Here is a 21622-nt window from a genome sequence, read left to right as displayed (position 1 = left end):
TGGCGCTGTAATTAACTATCGACCGAATCAAACTAATCAACACGCTCTCGATTATTCGGTTCCACCTTTATAACCTGAACTCGCCGAAAACACGTTTATTCACTGATGAAAGTATATGTAAATAAAACCTCATAAATAACCCTCGTAGTCAGAGTTTAATTAAAGACTAATGAACCTTTATAAATAAAATCATGATTGGAGTTTCGGTTATACGAAGAAAAAATGTTTCGCTGCTTGTCTTCGCCTAAAGATATTTGCGTACGTGACTCGGAAAAAGGGAATATATTTCAAACGCTTCTCCTGACGCTGTGCATTGACTGAAATACAGAGACACTGATTAATGTTGCTAGGATTTATCTTTTCTTTCAACTGGTAACAGCCGATATTATGGTAATCTATTTTAGCCGGCTGGCATGTTAATCCAAATGTTTTCCACTTATCTCTGTCAACCATGCGCGTTTTGAATCTTTATTGCAAGACGACTTCTCTTCGACATTTGTGATTCTCGTTCGTTCGTTTTGTGAAATGCTTTTTTCGAGGATTCGAACCCAAATTCTGGACGATGCAGTTCAGCACTAAAATAGCATCGTTGATGTCTATACCTGGCGAGGCGGATGAACTCGTCGTGAATCTATATCTGGAATCTTAAGAATAACCGATTTTTGATCGATTCGTGAGTTCTCTGGAATGAGAGAGCACGAGACAGTGTGATAAAGTGTCGCCAGGAACAACGTCTCACGCACTACAGCCTCTGTTGACCGCTTCCTTTTTAAATGCGAAATTCAACCGTGAAACGCTAACCCGTCGATCAAGTTCGTCATTTTTCCTAGAAGAGAAATGAAACACCGAAATGATTTTTTTGCAGATATATCAATATATTCTGAGCACGTTTCTTTCCTGCTTTATTCAGCAGACATTATCTATTTACAACTGCCGGTCGTCTAACCTAAAACGAAAGGATCTTCGATCCTGTTAACTTAATTATCCGATGGGAATTGTTGATTAATCATTTAACAACAACCCATCAGATCAGAAAGGCAATTAGATTACCAAGGGAACCATTATTTCTCATTGATCATCAAGCAACTTATTGTTCGTGTCACGAACTATGCAAAATGAATGTGTTGAATCGCTAATGAGCGTTTACCGTTTTTTTTGCGCCATAACCTGTACATGTATACACACATACAATACCTTAGATATATTTATTTAAGCATATACGTCATGGGTACATAGATATATATTGTGTCCTAATGTAACTACTGGCAGTCAGACCAATTGACTTTGTTGATTAAGCCTTTCGGACGAATGTGTTTCTGATGAGCTTCTACTTGACGTTGAAAAGCACTGATCACGAAATCATTTCCTGTTACAGACACTTCACTAAAGAGTTGACATCAAGAATTCATGAGTGTTTTGGTCTCTGATCTGTCGTTCTATAGTAGACCCATAGGGTTCTATGATCACTTCGTGTTCGAGTTTCTTTTGAAGACATGAGGCTAAAAACAACTTTGATGAGTTGGTATTTTTCGATGCGATGTAATATCTCTGATCTCCATAGGCCTAACGTACAGTAGTTACTCGAGCGTTTGGAGAGAAGAATCCATTAGAATCAACTTATCGAAAAATGTCCCCGAGGCGACGTAAATCATTAATACGTTATGACTTAATCTCGGCAGATTCAACATGCAGATAATTCGACGTGTAAAAAAGCTGTTAGCGATAATTTAATTACTGATGGTTTTCTGTTTCACTCGGTGTTTTATTGTGTCAGATAGACCAGTAATTCGATGCTATATTAATCTGTTGATGCGGAATGTCACCCGGGAGAACGAGAGATAGCTTCATTGTTTACCGTCTAATGAGTTTCCTAGTTTTACATTTAATGAGAGAAATCTTCGGCGTTAATTCGCCGTAAAATCCGGTTTTCGCTCCGGCGAAACGTGCTGACTGAACTAGAATCGCGAATTAGATAAGCGAGTCGAACGCGGTCTCTCGAGAGGAAGTCGAAAGTTGTTTCCGTTCAACGAGTATGAAAATTAATCGTCAGAACGCATTCGTCTCAATCCTAAATCCCCTGATAAATGTATAATAGGGAAATACAAAGATTACAGCCATGTTAAGAATCTTTATGCGCAAGTAATTTCATCATCGATTTCTCGCGATGCGAAGAATGTGATAATCGTGTAATTCTGTCCACTGCTAAAATGTACGTACGTACTACGACTCGAGTCCGCGTGGGTTTCAGGGTTTTTATCATAAAGTATCTGTCGTATAGTTTTCAAGCCCGTTGGCGCTCGCTACATAACTCCTAATTACCTCTTAGATTTGGTTACTCGTAGAGTTGATGCACTTACCGCGCTCAAACGACGAAGTCGCTGACGTCTCCCGGGGATGTGATTTTCCTTAGAATAACGAAAGTACAGATCAAGCGAGTTTATTGCTTGTATCAGCGTTTACAAAATTGACTGAAAAGGGAAAACATTGAAACACCGCGATTTTAAAAAGCTGTAGTTAGTAAGATAACTATATATATTTTGATTGATTTTGTCTCTGATAAAACATATGACTTTGTCTCACATACTAAAATGTAAAGCGGTTATCAGCGTTAAACCGAGTAGTATTGAATCCAGCCACACAGGTGCCGGTTCATTTTCAACATTTTAGAATAACGAGATGGCGTCCAAGATTATATTCGGTTTAGCGATTACCCTCGTTGGGGTCATTTCTGGTATGTATAAACGAAAAGTTTTGCGAATTGAAAAATTTGAGGGAGAAATTCTTCGGAAAGTAAGAACGACGAAGAAAACTGAAGCGCACCGACACCGCTCATGTCGTTATAGTTTCCTATTAGTTATTATCTCAGAGAAGAAATTGCCAAGAAGATAGAGTTATTCATATTACACTTCTGGACCCAGTTCCACAGTTGTGAGTTAAAAAGTTAGTTCATTTTCAATGGGTTAACTCAGAGTCAAATCTCAACTCGGAATGTGGAACAAGACCCTGTATACTTTTTAATGAAACAAGCTAAACGTGACTCAGAGATTTAGTATGAAAATTAACCAAATCATCTCAATATGGATTAAGCCTAGATTTCTGCTGCTATATCTAAGTTCAATAACGAAGATTCTACTGAATTCTATTCTATCCGAATATCACTGATCTTTTTCTTGAATGTAGGTTGTTATGGAATTTCGTGTTATCACTGTTATTACGGTGTGACTGATTCCAATCTGACAGAGCAGACAGCCGCTGAGATAGGTTCATCGTTGCTCTACGTTAGGAAGATGGGTTTAAAGCAGACAGTTGGCTGCACGTTTTTACGTTCAAACCTCAGTTCGAATGAAAGTCTCATCGATGACTTTTTACGTGAGAATGCTACCAGTCCAAATGTCACAGTATCCCCTCAACTTTGTCAAAATCCGAACGATACATGCGGGGTAGGTAAACGTTTTCCCCCTGTACAAGTTTTAATCTTGACAAACAAGCTACAATATTGCGTGAGCTTCACTTATTTATCAACGAATTGAAATCAGTTCATTTCAAACAGTTCTTTTCTCTTTCAAACTCTCTAGATCTCACTCAGAACCAAATTCAGATAATCTATTCTTTACGATCTTTTAGACGTCTCTTTTTCTGAGCTATACCATTGGTTGAAAAACACATTTAAAAAACATGAGAATTTCCACATCTGACAACGAAACGATGTCATCGATATTCGCGTTATCAAATAAATTCATATTTGTCCACCGTTGTGTTATAAGGTATCACGAATGTAGGTGTACAAATACATAATTTGGCGTGTGTACAAATATTAATCATTACACGTACTTTAGCATATGAGTATACTCATATTGTATGGAAAAGTGTCTAGAAAATAAACATTCTCGTCCAATATCTATTTCCGTATGAATATGCAAATATGTTTCCTTAGTCGATACTCTTGTTGGTATATTCCTAAATAAATCACGCAGTTTCTATAAAGCCGCGAGATCAATAGAAACGACTGGTGAACTATTCATAATCGTCGCAGGCAACCAAAGCCCTGGCAAGCGAGGATAATCCAACCAAGTTATCTCCATAATCGTCTTTGTTTCAGATTGGTTTTACGTATCAGGACACAGGAAACTGGTTTGTTTATAGGGCCTGTGCTAGTGACTGTGTAGAGGGCAAACTACCAAACACCACTTACTCGCAATCGTTCTGCTGCTCAGAGGATGGTTGTAACGACCGCACCCGCAACGCTGCATCCCTCACTGATACGCCCTCTATCTTATCCGTATTTGTCATCGTTGCAATAACTTCAGTAATTTTCCGCTAAAAACGTGAGGGAGCGTATGATTTTCGGGTGGCTAGCTAAGCGGCGAATAACGTTGAGATAAATAAATCAGATAATGAATTCAAGTGTATTCAGTTTTATTTGATCAGTCGACAATTCTTTTTCTTTGTAATCTAGTATAGATTCTGGACTCCTTTTCCACTAGTCAGTAACCTGTCTGTGGTTTAGTTTCACGATCGGATATTTTCACAAACCACAGTCAGGAATGGGAAGGTCATTTTTGTATGAAATCTTCGTCAGCCAATTTGACTGACGAGTAATTTGCCTGGCATTTCATTGTCTCTTAAGATATCCGTCAAATTTTTGTTGTAATCGACACACAACAGATTCGTAGTTTGTCTGATACCTATAACACCTCACCTGACGATCTAAATCCATGTGCAAATCGGCCGTAAAGTGAGAGTAAATTTCCGTAGAGTCAACAGCTGCCATTTTGAAAATTACTGGAGGTGCTGGCACCTGTGGACTGAGGCCAGGACAACAGCACAAACTAACGAAGCGAAACGACGAAATTGAAAAATATTAAGAAATCAACACTTATTCACATTTTTCTTTTACCAGAATTTATTATTTCATTATTTATAATGGAAAACACGAAGATTTGAAATATAGGTTGGAAAACCATCAAAAATAAAAATTGTCGTTTCGTCTTGAAAGTTTTATCTAAATCCTTGTAGGTCCCCTTGTCTTATCATGCCACATGTGCAATACAGAGAAATGGCGGCCAATGGCGAAATTTGTAAGGAAATTAATTAATTTCTCAAAATAATGTTGATTAATCACTCGAAACATACATAGAATTGGATTATTTCGAAAGGTACCTGTGTTAGTTTGTGAATTAAGCCATTAATTGTGGACTGAAGTGGATAGAAAGTATATTTTTGAAGTGTTACTTTTTTCAACCGTGTTTTGGTCCTTGTCATCCCTAACGTTGGTATAAGCCCATCCGATTATAAAAAGCTTACCACCAACGATTAGGAAACTAACTAATTTTCCACAAACACCCGGTACTGATATTCTAACGATGCTGTGAATAATGTGACCGAACACGAAAATCATGTTCACATTCTATTCACATTCATTTCCATGTCGATATTTCAGCTTTACGTGACATTTTGTGAGAGCTTGATTTGCCATTTTTATACAAGCGCTGTGTATTATTAATCCGAATTTGCAGCGCCGTCCATTGTAAGAAAACAAATCTCAAATGGGCGTTGGCTAATTAGATCATAATTTGACAGGTGTCTATAGCCAAGGCGAACAAAACATAATGTATCGCGCCTGCCATCGAGCAAGAAATAGTGCTTCCTCAATTTACTAAAAGGTCTCTTTTCATGCGCGAACGTATTAATTATAACCAGGGGAATGAAAGTAGTTCGTGTATAGTGCTAGTGATATATTCAACACAGTCACATTGCTAAATGTCATGGAATACTGGGGAAAAAAATGGGAGTCTGGCTATTTTTACTATTCTGTTGAGTGTATTGTGACGAATATTAAGAGGTCCACATGCTGTAGTTTTATAAATCGCTGTATTTTAGTCTTCATTAACGGGAACATAAATCCTCATAGTGATTGTTTTCCAACGCAATTTCTTGGTAACGACGTACGCGCATGTACCAAGTTGACCGTCTATTTCGCTGCGTTATGTTCCCATTATCGGAGCTACTGCCAGTCAAGATGTTGAAGGGATCTTAACAGGCTTGACTGTGTGGATATATTGAAGTAGGTAGACATTTAGACCCAAGCGCAAAACGTGCATATTGCATCGGTCAGATTTCCCAAACGTCTGGAACAACATCCCTCATTCTCCATACAACAATTTAAGAAATAAGTAATCTCTGCAAGTTAGCGATAATTTCATGATATAGTAGATTGTGCAGCATGTACTTTGTTGTCGATGTGTTTGCACACGTAGATTAACAAAATGCCAGTTGGATCCGCTGAATAAATTGAATTCCTTATCACGAGTCTACATTAATGTCAGTATTTGGAACTAAAGGTCACACCTTACCCGAGGGAGACGCTCCGAGAAGTGGCATATTGTAACGTCAATGATTGATATTTTCAGGCTCGATTAAAAGTCGGAAGTTCTAAAAATCTACCGATGCTTGAATATTGTCCGGAACGGCTCGGCACGTCTTTCGAGTGACATCACTAATGGTGCTCTATAAAACGAAATATATACAAGTACTCAAACCACCACAAATGACCCTTGCAGCATGCAGCGTTGTCATACGATATCGGCTTTGTGGTACTTTATCCTGTAAAGTTCTCGTATCGTTTGAAGCTCTAGAAATAGCCGCGCTAGTAGTTCATTTCGGCCATCTATCAAACATATCATTTAACGCTAAATCATCTAGACAACTATATCGTATCGGGTGATATTGTGTCTCTTGAAGCAGGAATATCAGAAAATGAGTTTGCTTAAGTAAAACCGGAGGTCCATGTATGATCGTTAAGAATGAGCCGGACGGCGCTGCTTTAAGCAACTATCAATCTAGCCGATCATAGATCAATTACTCACAGAATTGCGACGCTTTTTTTCTACTTAACCGTTTCTATTACATTTTCTTCTCACGACTATATTTGCTCTTTACACATTTCTCAATAAGTGTGAAGCTGTATTTCGGTTTTAGTTTCACCGACAATAAAGTAACTCTTTCTTAAACTGCTATTAACTGAGCGCAGGTTTTATATCGAACAACCAACTCGTGCGCTCCTTATGGGATACAAGCGTCATCTGATATTTGTTTGTAATCAGATATGTGCTTGCCAGTTTAGGATATGTGTCGCATTGCCATTAAGTCGTTGTTTTATTCACAGCAATTTTCATCAATGTATCTCTTATTCTCGTAATCGCATTCATCAGGCGATATATCTTCTCTATAGTACTGGACGAACGTACCCAAATAACCTCATATTTATTCCTAGATTGATTAGTCACACATTTTCGTGACCAATAAATCCGTATTCTGATTACCATTAGAACTAATTCCCGCTAGGATTTCTCCTCCAATGAGTGTCCAAAATGTTTGAACCAATAGTGAGAAATGTAGTACATTACTGTGGTAGAAATAACAAATTTTCTTTTGCCGCTGACTGAAATCCTCCTCTAATCATCGTTTCTGTTAGAAATATGCATGGTTTTATTTAGATATTTCAAAAATCCACACTATTTTTTCGATACTCCGCCGTAAAAGCTAAATACAGACAGCTATGTCATGGTCATATTCACCACCCTTTAAAAAAAAGAAACAACCGAAAAAAAACGTAGGCGAAGGCGGCGGCGGATATTTAGAGTGTTATTTTCCCACTTATATACCACATAAAGTGTCCTTCATACATCGCAGTTTTCGTGAAAAGTATCATATCAACGCGCACTTTATGACGAATATATGTTTGTTAAATCACCACTGGTTCATTGTGATTTGACAGTAATTTTCGTTGCTTGGAAGATTCTAGTCACCGTATTATGTGGTTTTCAATTATTTCAATCATTACTGACATTTCTATCGGGCTTTCCAGACTTCAGAAAAAAATAGTTATCGATATATTTTACAATGTAGATATACTCATTTTCCCCATCATCATTTATATATGATTCTATTACATAGATTTTAATGAACAATTCATAGATTCATCGCACGTATTCATCACACGTGAACACGAAGGCCATTCAAATTTCAGCGACTAATCAATGTTATCAATTTGAAGATGCTAATTATATTATCATCACTATAAATTCGAGTAGCGGGACTAATGGACAAGCAGTAGTGGTTAATTATATGATGGACTATCTGCAAATGGAACTTTGCCTTTCACCTTTGATCAAACAATGTTCCATTAGTCAATTCATTTGGTTCCATCACGACAGATGCCCGAGAGAATATCCTCCTGGGTGAAACCCATCTTCTCTATCTAAGTACTATACGTTAAGTTAATCAGCGTTCGGCTTACTGCACCAATCTTTACTTAAAACCATGTCAAAAACACCAGCGTATCCGTCGCTAGCGCCCACAAAACCTCGCGCTATACGGTTGTTAAGAGGTCTCGCGATAGGAAGTTCATATTTCCAAGACTTTTCTCGATGTCAGTTTACAAGGGATGTTGACTTGAATGATGAATATGACAAATTAAATTGTCAATCGGCGGCGCATGTCGATATGAAGCAACTGTTTGATAGAAATATACCGAGTTGTCAATATTCGATCATTCGATTGACATGTTCAGGGTCTCGACGCATGCAGTGAGATTTCTAAATGCTAATGGATTCTCTAGACCCAGTTGTTATGATCATTTCTTCGGGGTCATAACTTATGGTTGAATAGCAGGCTAAATTTAACCCCACGAGGTAAAGACTGATAATTGGCACAAAATGAAGAAAAAATTTCCAGTTATGCGTTAAGAACTCCACCAACTCCAGCAGCTAGGTGTCTAATCAAAATATACTTCTAAATCCAGACTTGTTGAGGTGATGCTGTTTTGATAAGCTACGATTTGCGATACCTCTTACAACGCATCTCACTTCTCTGATGCAGATCCATTGATCAAAAATCTATATATTTGGCCCGGGTTACAATGCTTTTCATTGACACATAATCTCCGGCCCAAAGGAAAGGAGAGACGTCGATGTGGACAAACTTCGAACGAATTTTCCCCGCGGTCAAAGTATCGTCAGTGGCCTCCGATAAGTTCAATGCCATTGATACTCATGTGCTAGTATCGAAATGATATCGCGCTCCATCGGTGTTCATCGAAAACTGTATCGATGGAATTATTTCGATGAAATTATCTATACTGTTTCACACGTAGTTGCTCCGGTCTCGAAGCGCTGTTCGAGTATCACAGAAAAACCGCGGTTACAAGATCTTTCCATCGAAAAAAACACCGGCTTCAACAAGCCACTGTGTAAATATCCGAAGTAACCAGTTTGACAGCCTGAAGGACATCAATAATAATAAGCAAACAACATATTTCTCTAGCTCTGGCTCAAAATAATGAACTAAATTTTTGCAGGAGTTCCAGTATTAATGCTGACACGTAGTCACGATTTAGAGACCATGCGAAGTTGAAAAATGAATCCCTCAAGTGTTATAAATATGAAATCAGGCAATCGAAACGGATAGTCAATAATTTATGTGAATTACAATCGAATTCTCTTATGTATCGTTATCGGTGACATGTGCATTATCAGTTATCATCTATCATAGCGTGAAAATCTGGAATTAAACTATAGTTACTGCGCAGTGTGTTCCACAGACGGCTATTTGAGATTTTACGTGACTGTTAGGAGCAGCAAACAAGGTTTCAGCGAGGAATTTATGTCGTACTTTGATCCCAATCCATGTACAAAGGTTATTCATTATTCATCGTGTCGTTATTAAGAGAGATTTTGTGCGAAAATTCGCCGTTGAAATATTTCGTAATTACATCAATTTCGAAATTGATAGACGATTGAGGGAAAAAGTTGCGATAAGCTTGAAGCCATCTTGTAACCGTCTGCGATGGGGTTACCGTCGCGTCAAAACGACTATATAAATCATTTCATCTGAAACTAACCAAATTACTAAAGCTTCTTTCGAAAATGGCAAGTCGCAGGAAATAACCCATGTCAAATATAAAAGGCTGGTATAGAACATTCTCTGAGTTGATCATTTAGATTATGAAAAGGGCAGTACACATGCTGGAAATATTTAAAGTCAACAATAATCACAATATTGAGAATAGCCGCACCCGTGTAAATACAATTACTCTGACTTCAAAGACGCGAAACCGTTTCGGTTTTTCTACCTCTGGTTGCGACTGTCTGCTGATAAAGCCAATTTACTGTTAGTCTGTAACTGTTGTGCCGAACAGCTAATAAAACCGGGATGGCACGTCTTCAAATTAGCCTCAGGGTAATTTCCAGCGTTCAGAATGGTATCAAAATAACGAGCAAAGACGGTAATTGTCAGATGACCAGCTTTTACCAAGGGATCATAGTTTCGTGACTGAAGTGACTGAGATCTGCGCTGTTCTCTTATGGAGAAAAAAGAATCGCTTGTGCGACAGCTCATGTTGATGAATTTGTTTGTCCATTAAGGCAGAATCCATCAACAGGTAAATAAGACGTGTTAGTCTACCAGATCTTTAAACAAAGGGTTACCCGCGGTGTTACTCTGGCAATCGAGGATTCCATGTATGGCAGGCGAGGATCCGCCAGTTTCGCTTGGTCGTCCTTCGTTCGATTTCTTCTACATCGGAACTAAATCTGAATGAACCTCTTTCATAAATGAATCAATCATTTATGACAACTAAATACCAATATCCGAGTATAGGAATGAAAGTATTGTATACGGATTCGGGAGTCAAAAAATTCAATTCAAAGCTTATTGAAAATGAACTAATTTTGACGACGGACTATATATCTACTGCTCATTACGTCGTCATAATATCATCTATGATACGCTCGAACCGCGTGGTTTAGCTGATGTTGCAGATTGATATCTAACATGAAATTTTTCTTGCAAATTGGACTAAATTATTTCAATCGAAGCGCAGATTAATCGCTGCACCGATAGATTTGCATCATAACATTCAAATTTACCCATTTTCACAGCAGTCGGTAAAGTTTGACAGTACAGTAGAGACAAAATTAGCTGAATATGAATAATTTAACAGCAGACTTTCAACCCGCGTAACCATGCAAAATGGTTGCTGAACAATCTTTTTAAAAATGTATGCGTAATTTCGATGAATATACCGTCACGGCCGCCTGGACGAATGCTTGTAATATGAATGAACCAAATATATGCCGTATACCTGATACTCGTTCATTGTGAAATCAGTAGCTCGTTGTGTATCCTCATGAAGAATATCCGGAAATTAATTCCACAATTAGGAAGCTTATGATTGAAAGGTGCAGTTATATTCGGAAACAGTATGCAGTATAACTCTAAAGAAGCCACTACATTCAACATGTCAACGAGGGTTGGTTGCGGAAGCGTCTTGTGAGGAGGAAGCAAGGAAGGAAATGTAATTTGAGTTAATTTTTCATCCTTTTTGATGAGATACTCGTCAGAAATTCGACCAATGAATGATGAATAATTTTCTCCCGATTTGATTTGTATATTTTCGTATATGCAGAAAATGATAAATGCAATTTTAATTTCCGTGCGCGCTACCGGATGGATATCTTTACAAATCAGCAAAAAAAACTGTTGATTAATAACATCCGGTTTGACAGTCGACTTATTCCGATCCGATGTTCGCTATGTCTATAGCCCCGATATATTGATGACGTAGTGAACATCCTCTCCAAACAAATAATTATCAAAATTCATGAAAAATGAAATAAAAGTTATGAAATTAAATCACAAAATACAGTGTATTGTAATAGTTATTTTGAAACGCCAATATTGATGACGTAGTGCACATAGACTCATACAGAACCCCTTAATCAACGCATACATAGTTATCAATGTATATAAACTTATTGTTACGGCGTCAGATAAAACAAAAATCTGTATAACGGGTATTAAAACAACTCCGCCGCCGTCCAGTGTATTGTTTCCGTACGTTTAACTCGGTGCGAGTGAGTGGTATACGTCACGCTATAAAAGCCGCGTCAAGCGTTCATCACCAGTAGCAGCGTTGCAGCGTTCGAATAGCGTTACAGACAAATCGGTGCATCCGACACGAAATTTGTACTCACGAAACCAAACACCACGTACCAACAACAAACTAAACAAACCGAGGAATTTAGCAGGATTTTACACGTTCGCATTCGTCGTTACTTTGAAATCAGGTATAGTAGTTTTAAAACAATTTCATGTCTAAAATAACTCCATATACATCTTACCAAAACCCTTTTTTTCGATCTGATTGCGAAGAATACTAGCGCTAGGTTATGATAGAGTTCGAATGATGTTAAGATGAGATCGAAAAGGTTCTGCGAATTACTGCGAAAGTTATCGCTGAAAAAAAGGTCAGGTTCAGGAGATTCAGTAGAAGGTTATTGGTTTATTTTCTTCACCTGTTGGTTGAATCATCGGTAGAATTGGCTTCAGGGATGATTTCCCCTCGTGCATCGGTCCCCTGAGTAAATTCGATTTAGCATCACCGCGCGTATAAAACAATTTAGCGAATCATATCGGGTTTCATACGTTGGGCCGTAGAGAATTAGACCTCGTTGGAGGAGGTTAATAAACCCGCTGAACGTCGCGTCTACGTAAAAAAAATCAGGCGTGTTCTACGTCAATATTGTGTGGTATAATGAATAAATTTCAAATAGTATTTTTCGCAGTGGGATTTCTCTCTCGTATTCTGGTTTTTGCTGACGAAAACCGATGTGGTTTCAATCAAACAGTTGCTGCGGGGAATAAACACGCGATTCATCTCGTGGAAAAACAGCTTTAATTTCAGCCTTAGAAAGAACATAATGAGAGTAAATTACCGATGCAAACACCGACCGAATATCAATCAGTTATCGATCGAATCTGCGACGGACTTTTTGTGAAAGCTAGAAAAACATATCGACCCCGGATACTTGAGAGTAGATTTAAACAATTTTACTGTCGGAGCCGCCCTTATTAATCAACTGCGAGCGTGGAACAGGAGGTAAACATTTCTTCAGTTGACAGCGATCTGCTGCTAGTGACAGGTTACGTGAAATACGATATCGGTAGTAATTACATTTTGTGAACTTCATTTCCTTATTCACATCCCCGATCAAGCGCATAACACACATTCGAACAAATGAAATAACGATTAATTGAACACGAGATAATTATCAATCTTCTCTAACAGGATATCAAATTCCATTGAAAAAATAAAAACGAAAGTTCTCGACGCTACTTTGGTGTAGCCCGAAATTCCCGGAGCATTTGTCAAAATCGTGCGAAAACCGAGTTCGAATTGCTATCGCATTCTTATCGCGTTGAGACGCTGTCGGTTAATCGTGAAATGTGCCATTAGTGCGCACTTAAACTCTTCGCAACTTCGATTAAAAGACGGCAGTGGCTGCTAGCTATATTTGAAGTGAACTTGAGGTTTTCTTGTCTCGCCGCAGCAATACAGCACAAGGATGATCAATCAGACATATTTCAGTCGGTATCCTCCTCATTCCATGAAATAACACGCCGAGATTCAAGGCAGTTTTTTTACAACCGATCAAAATCGGCGAGTGGAGAAGATTTTTTGTTGTTTCATCATTTTCTTGCGTGAAAGGTCAACGGTGTTCGGTTTTCTTCGAAGCTTCGCGCGATCGTTTTGTGTATTTTTTAATTAACCGAAAGCTTTCCTCTGAAATATTTGCGCTGCAAGTTGTAACACGATCTCGAAATGTCATGAAATACCAAAACAAATCTTTCTATTCTAACCGTGAGAGACAACGCCTTTGTTATTTTTGATTTAATGATATGAAACTAGCTTTGCTCAATCATTTTGTACTGTCTTCTTCTAACCGTTTTTCGTTATTTTCAAACTTTCAAATTTGTGCCGATTTTCCGATCTGTATAACGGTTGATTTTACGTTTTCCATCAATTTGAAAGAATGCGTACTAGGCCCTGTGTGAATTATTTTTCCGTTGATACGTCAGAGATCGAGGATTTTTACGCTGGCCAGAAAAAAAATCCCATTTAGAATATCGCTTTACAGGAGATTGTATTCACAGCACGGAATTCAGTGTCACTGCAGACGCTTAGCTGTTATTATATGTCCTGACAAGTTCTCGATAAGTCACCGTGTTAAATTGATTTCCTACATGAAAAGCAATTATCCCTTGCGACTCCCCGTCTTGTTAGAATCTATCTAATGATAAAGAGACAAAAAAGACCAGCTCAGGTGATGGCTTACTCGTTATACATCGGATACATGTTCGAGTAAACCGTTAATTGAATAGTTCTGCAACTGAGAGTGAAACTAACAATCCCGATAAGCTTTTTTTCATTATGGCTGCTTAGAAGAACAAACATATAGACGTAATAGAAATGGAATAGACAGTGAATTATAGCGAAATCGCGATGAAAAAGGATTTTCTTTGTTCAGGTACTTGTCGTCTGCTTGTACGATCAAAACAAGGGTGGTCGGCTTGATGACCATATTTTGACCTAAACTCAAACCTGGTCTTCAAAATCCGATTCCACGTTATGGTTGTTTTAACAAAGGTCACAAAGGGCAATGAATTATAGTTGCGTATTTGATTATGTTCTCAGATGAAACTCTCATCCAACCTTTGACAGCAAGAGCGCCGTCAATTTACATGTGAAGAACTCATCTACAAACCACAAGAGCTCTCCACCATCGTACACATTGTCGCGGTCATCGTGACGAAAGAAATAAGCGCTCAGCAACCAGTTGATATAATTGCTGCTATTCGGCGAACGGGAATGTCTTCGTCAATGTCCACCCATGACATTTTGCATTCATATGTTCGCAGCCTGTTTAAATGGATCGTGTTTTTAATATGCGTCACGGCGCGGATAGATTCTTTTTCTCACACTGACACGAGAAAATGCGGCGTTATCTGATTAGACAAAAACCGAACACGAGCGAATAGCATGAAAGGCCCGATTCAAGTTGAACGGTGAAGTAACGGCTTGCAAGTACGTTCTTAATGCCGTTATCTACACTAGCGACTTATTCGTAATTCACGAAGATGTTGAATTCATCGCCGCTAATGCTGGCAATGACCATCGCTTTATTCAATGGTTGCGCGTCAAATTGCCGATTCATGAGATGGTTTAACCAAAAAGTAGATCAGGATCTGAATTACACGATCATCATTATCGGTAACTTCTGCCCGTTTAACCACGATATCCTCGGTTCATTGAACGTTCGTATCCCGCGGAATAGAAATAAACAGTATTTTTCCAATCGCCCTTTCGGTCGCTTTCGTATAATGCTCATATATGGTTAAGACATCAGTTGAATCCTTTCACTGCATTCGCACCGCTTCCATTGCTCAGTATTGTTCACCGAAACCGTGTGGTCAAGCGGCTAGAATCCAACACGAGATGATTTCTTATATCGTGTCCCCGTGAATCCAGTGATATTGAAACAAATGCGCAAAAACCACCATCGATCAAACAAATTGTCGCGGCAACATAAAAAGTGCTACTGTCGCCTCAGATTCCTGTTCACACTCATCAATTTAGCAGGTGTCTATACTGTTTTTAGCAAACAATACTCCATCTACATTTGTGACTAAACCGCCAGCGGAAATTATACACTGGAGTAATCATCGACTGCAAGGCCCAACCGTCAATACATAGTATTTATCACACTCCCGCCGAGTGAAGATAATTATACAATTTACGTCTATAATTCTTACGGCCCGAGGACGTCGTATTCGAACAGAAATACGTCATCTCTTATTGTCTCTAGATAGATCGCTTTAGCGCTAAAATATTCAGTCGTAACGTCTTATTTTTACTAGCGAGCTTTCCGGTTGTAAATACCTCAATTTGAACGAAGATTTGTACCCGTAGAATATCAATAGGCAACTGATTTTGATTTCTTTTTAGCAGTAAAAATCGAATCCAGTTGATACCCAGTTGTATGCGTTTAGTATGAATAACCCATTATGCGTGGTCACATCTTCTGATTTATTCACAGCTATATGTTTATTTCGCGTTGACGAAGTAACACCATGTATTATTGTACATTAAAGGAATCCATGATTGTCATTATGCATATTTTTTACGAATCAAAGAGTATTTTCCATTTACCCGGAGACAGTAGCCGAGTGTTTGCCGTTCTCCAATTGTCAGTTTCCAAATTACACACGAACAATCCTCATCGTACTGAATGTGAATACATACTGAATGAAGTAACGTCGCGAGAAAATATTGAGTTTTCAGTATAGATATAATTAAAGAAGAATACATGTTTTCAATGAGTGCGATATGGAAATAGTTTATAGTACCGCGAATACAGAGGCTCTTAGTGCGATGGCTGAGCCCCAAATTATTCTTTATTTATCATCGATTGAATTTCTAGGAGTTTTATATGTACTATTAAAGTTTTATACATTTAAAACTGGTAACGTCATCGAATCGATGTTTAGCTTCACCTCAGAACGATATCCGGTTATTTAACTCACAGTACACGCAGCAGGCAGGCAGGCAAATATTTGGGTTTCTCTCAGCGCATGACTGTTTTCCGAAATTATCTTTTTTTCCAGCTCGACGATGATATTATGACCTATCGAACGAAATTTCTTCCCAAGACGATTTTCATTAATACCGCGAAGAGGTCGTGAATTATTAAAAAGCCGTCCATTAATTTAATGTCACCCCGTGGTAGACGCTAGTGCCTTTATGCGTGTCGAAGTTTCCGGCAATTTGCAATTGCAAGATCTTACTACGTGCAATAATCGCTAACGATGTTGCACAGAAATGTCTACAACCGCTTCAGTTCTATCTTCAACCGCTTCAGTTCTATCTTCAACCGCTACAGTTCTATCTTCAACCGCTTCAGTTCTATCTTCAACCGCTTCAGTTCTATCTTCAACCGCTACAGTTCTATCTTCAACCGCTTCAGTTCTATCTTCAACCGCTTCAGTTCTATCTTCAACCGCTACAGTTCTATCTTCAACCGCTTCAGTTCTATCTTCAACCGCTTCAGTTCTATCTTCAACCGCTTCAGTTCTATCTTCAACCGCTACAGTTCTATCTTCAACCGCTTCAGTTCTATCTTCAACCGCTTCAGTTCTATCTTCAACCGCTTCAGTTCTATCTTCAACCGCTTCAGTTCTATCTTCAACCGCTTCAGTTCTATCTTCAACCGCTTCAGTTCTATCTTCAACCGCTTCAGTTCTACCTTCAACCGCTTCAGTTCTATCTTCAACCGCTTCAGTTCTAATATTCAGTGCGGTTGTTTTGTTTATGCGAATTCTTCAGTGGAATTTTTCTTCATTAATGAGCAACAAAAGTGCGAAATTCTAACGACGACTGAAGCGAGAATCGGGTTTTAGATCAGCGTTGAGAGGTTTGAATTGATGCCCAATTGATATTTCTTGCGCCAACCTGATGCACAAAAGACGAATCTACTTTTTTCAGTTTTTTCCGCTTGACACGTCCATCACGTGTATGACCTTGAGCTTTGGGAGTCAAAGGTGTTTAATGGGAAAGTATGGTGGCTGGTGATTTATCGTGAAAATAGGCATTGCCGATATTGAACAGAACAAACGTTTCAGTCTTAATGGCAACTTCAGACTTAGCCATTTCTGGTATAGATTCTGACAGAATCTGATAGATATAGTTTATACCAATATTCATTTTCAGTTATTGTCTATACATTAGTCATTGTATACGAGGCAAAAATGACGTCTAATACAGAAAAGTTACAAATGAGCTTTCTCGTTTTGTAAATAAAAAGGATTAATAAAACTGCACGTTATTACATTGTAAATTATAGATTTATGGACGCGGAAAACTGATTACTGAGACACACGTGTAACAGAGCTGTAACCAGCAACCTGACCACAACACTATGAACGCTTCATCGAACACCGTCTCTTGGACAGATCTTACCAATTGGTTCACGTTGGTAGTTTTATGGTTGATTCTAAATCAGGTTGCTGAATCAAACACGGTAAGAAAAAGAAACTTTCATATATATTTCATAATTTTGATAACGGTTTTGACGTATGCCCAAAATGAATGGCAAAACTCATCGAAACTATGCATTATTTCATCTGTTCGGTGATGAATAATGTATATACAACAAACACTTAAGAGCTACGCTGTATATCTATCCGTGTATATTGTTTAACGATGTAAACGTGATGTCCATAAGAATGGCCTTGAAATCTTGATTCCATGTTGAACGAGAAATCACGCTAAAGTTGCATCCCAACCTGATATCCATATCAGTCGAGATCGCATCGCGAAACTACTGATTGTAGAGGGGATTTTTTTCTGGAATTTCCGTGACGCGTGATAGAAAATATCTTATTCCTATTCGTTGTTCGACGGAAATCCATACGCGCTATAAGATCTAAAAAAATCCCCATTTCTACTAAGTACCGATGAAATATGAAGCCGCCAACCGATTAACGGTACCAAAAAAAAAAACAGAACCCGTTATCTGACATTTACAAGACACACAGCGAGCAACGCAATGATTTTTCTGGAAACTAGAAACAACAATCTTCGCGAGTTATCTGTCGTTGCACATTTCCGCCAAGTAGATATTAATTATACAGGATAGATACGGCGTGATACGACCGACGACTGCGCGAGTGTTTCAATGAATCGTGTGGAATCATGAGATAGGAGAATCATGCACAGTCATTAGTGCGTGGAAGGTTTTATGATCGGATTAATACCCGACTGGTTTGTATTACCAGTTATTACCGTCGGCTCGATTGAATTTATTCAGTTAATTTTACGCCGGGATTAAGCATCCGTTTTCTGGGTCAGATGCGAACTGCGTTAGTCATCCCGCGCGATAAATCAAACGACACTTCTCTCAGGAACAGGAATCGGAAATCGACCCCCGATAAAAATATATCATACAACGCCGCATGTGTCTTTGCGCGCGCGGTATCGCATAAACAATATGGTGACGTTTGATATCTTATGTACTTGGAATGAAAAGAATCCCTGAATAAAAATTATTCGTGCAAATGGTTTTGAAAGGAATTGTTTTGAACGAATTGTTTAAAACTTCAATAAAAACGGTTTTAATTTCAAGGATATTTGACTAACAGGAATTTTACCTTTGAATTGGTCTAATCTTTACTCAAAGCGTGTTTTTTTTCGAAATGAATAGAAAATATTTTTAATCTCGAGAACTCACATAAATCCACTGGGAATCCAATATATAAAAGTGAATGTAAGTTGATATGAGGCTTAGAGATATTTCTTTTTTTAGAAATGCGTGGGAAAAAATATGATTATCTAGATAAAGATTGATAACTTATTGCTGCAAATATCCGCTGACTCGTTTCTAAATTGAATAAATCATAAACTTTTGATCTTTCTACGACTGACTGTTGATGATGTATAATCTAACTATGTAACATGAAATATTAAATTTAATTACCAGTGGACTTTTGTCGCCGTTAATATCAATCATTTCAGCCTCGAGAGACTTTACATTATTCATCATACCTTACCGAACCATAATCAACTTACATCTAGCGCGGAAAACATTTGAAAAACCACCCGCAACAATTCCCGGAAGACACAAAATGTTATCATTTGATACTGGCATAAAATTGCCATTCTCGGTCACAATATGTGGCTGTTAGAAGTAGAAACATTTCAAAATCTATTTGATTTATAGGCGTGTGATGATCATTTGTCACGTTCAACAGTTGGTGTGCATTTAGCTTTTCTCGTCAAGGGTTACTGACGGTACAAACAGTTACGAAAGAGAAACATGTATCCAGGATTTAATTCGGTGCATGCTGATTACACTCGAATTGCCGGCTTATCCCGCGAATGAGTAAACACGGCGCAGTCAATTTGTTCTTGAAGTATTTAGATTGTGACATCAACGTCTCTTCAATCTAAATAAATTCCTCTTGAACTGTGAAACACGCGACGGGGTTTCAATTCGATCGTCAACCAGTCCCATACAGGAAATATACAGAGTACAATTGATTATACTATACAATCAAGGCCGAGCGGGTCCAGACTAAGATACAATGAATATTGATTATGATTTCATCAACATCTTCTTCATTCTGTTAAATTCAATGTTCGATGTATCCCACTCACTCGTTCACTTTTTTCTAATATTCCACTGGCTATTCTCTGAATGATGTTCGAAACACTTGTTTATTCATTGACTGGAAATCGACTTCATTGATATTAAAATGTAACTTTGAGAATCAATCGTCCAATATTTAATGAAATAGTTTTGATCAGGACTGAGCCTCTTCACGAAAGAAACGCCGTTCAGTGAGCCATCGTGAACAGCCTCTCGCGATCTCTCACGATAGAAATCATTTGATAAATGAAATTGTTACATCTTTATTCTTATGCTATTGTAGATCAATTTGTTAAAATGTTTTGCCATTCACATTCTGTTCTAAATAAAATTCCAAGGCAGTAAACTATGCCGCTATCGGCCTGTACTCGAGATGATGGAAGTTGACTTGTGTTCGAGTAATCGAGTACTAAGACTATAGCAGATTTATCATCCATCCACTGATATTTCGAAGTCTTAATTAGCATTTCACATCGGTATTTAACAATATTTATGATAAAGTTCTGTTCGCGTGAGTTGGGCAGTAGATTAACACACAGCTGCTCTTCAACTTATCAACTATTCTTAGCTAACGAAACAAATCATCCGTATATTGCAAATGGCTTTTATACGAGCAAATCAATTCGAATAAAAATTCCACCAATCGTTTTTTTCCTAAAGGAAAAATTGTTAATGGCCTAAGAAATGTTTTCTATCTTGCTTATTTAAAGTCGTCTCACGAATGCCTGATTGGTGACGTCGGTCGGAGACATTCTGAAGCGTGATTCAGTTGTCGAGATTATCGGAAAATGATACATCGTTCTACGTGTCGGTTTCAGAGTTATCTTTGATCCTGATAATTACGGCAGCTCGTATATCCAAATGCGAATATATTGCAGGATTAGGCTGATCGCCCGTACAATGTAGCCCATTGTAAACCTATCCGTTGCTTGATTGGGTATCAGGATTTAGCCAGCATGATATTGGCTTTGGCAATCGATTTCTGGGGAAAATAATATCAAACATTCTATTAAGTAACGACACATCATTAAAAGATAGATTTGACATCCCATAAAATCCCAGCTCAATCAATCAGTGTCTTTTTCGTAATCAAAGTTATCTTTCATTTCAGATGTATAGGAAAAAGAAGGTAAAACTAAAACCAGAAGACACCGGTAGATCGTACACTACTGCGCCATCGTTAACAAATGTCAATCTCCATAGTCACCAAATAGTGGAAGATTTTACTGAAGGTAATTTATTGATCTGGAGGCCCCGAATTATGTTTTCCTTTGATAGAAATGGTTCGTACGATTTCACGGACGGCTATTTTTATCCGACTTCCAATAATTGAGAAGATACGGCGGAAACAGATAGTAAATATCGGTCGAATGTTACCCCAGAACAGTCGACATCATGGCGCTGTATTTTTACCTTTGAAATGACATCCCTCAACAAACACGCGCTTGATCTTCAATTTTCCACATTTCATTCGTCGTTTTAGTACCCACACTTCTCCTTTGATCATGTAATCCATTTATAATTAGCCGGAGTATAGATTTCATCTTTTATGAATACATTACAAAGTGTATTCGTGT

General features: G+C 38.2%; 1 protein-coding gene across 1 annotated transcript; it reads left to right on the top strand.

Annotated features, from left to right (window-relative positions):
• The first annotated feature begins 2589 nt into the window (after positions 1-2589).
• On the top strand, positions 2590-4404 carry LOC141900098 (uncharacterized). The gene is made up of 3 exons (XM_074786831.1): positions 2590-2731; positions 3181-3440; positions 4100-4404. The coding sequence occupies exons 1-3, from the start codon at positions 2677-2679 to the stop codon at positions 4319-4321; spliced, it is 537 nt and encodes a 178-aa protein (XP_074642932.1). The 5' UTR covers positions 2590-2676; the 3' UTR covers positions 4322-4404.
• Positions 4405-21622: the final 17218 nt, after the last annotated feature.

The sequence above is a fragment of the Tubulanus polymorphus genome, chromosome 2, assembly GCF_964204645.1.
Source record: "Tubulanus polymorphus chromosome 2, tnTubPoly1.2, whole genome shotgun sequence".
Taxonomy (NCBI): Eukaryota; Metazoa; Nemertea; class Palaeonemertea; order Tubulaniformes; family Tubulanidae; genus Tubulanus; species Tubulanus polymorphus.
This window is presented reverse-complemented; position numbering and strand designations above follow the sequence as displayed.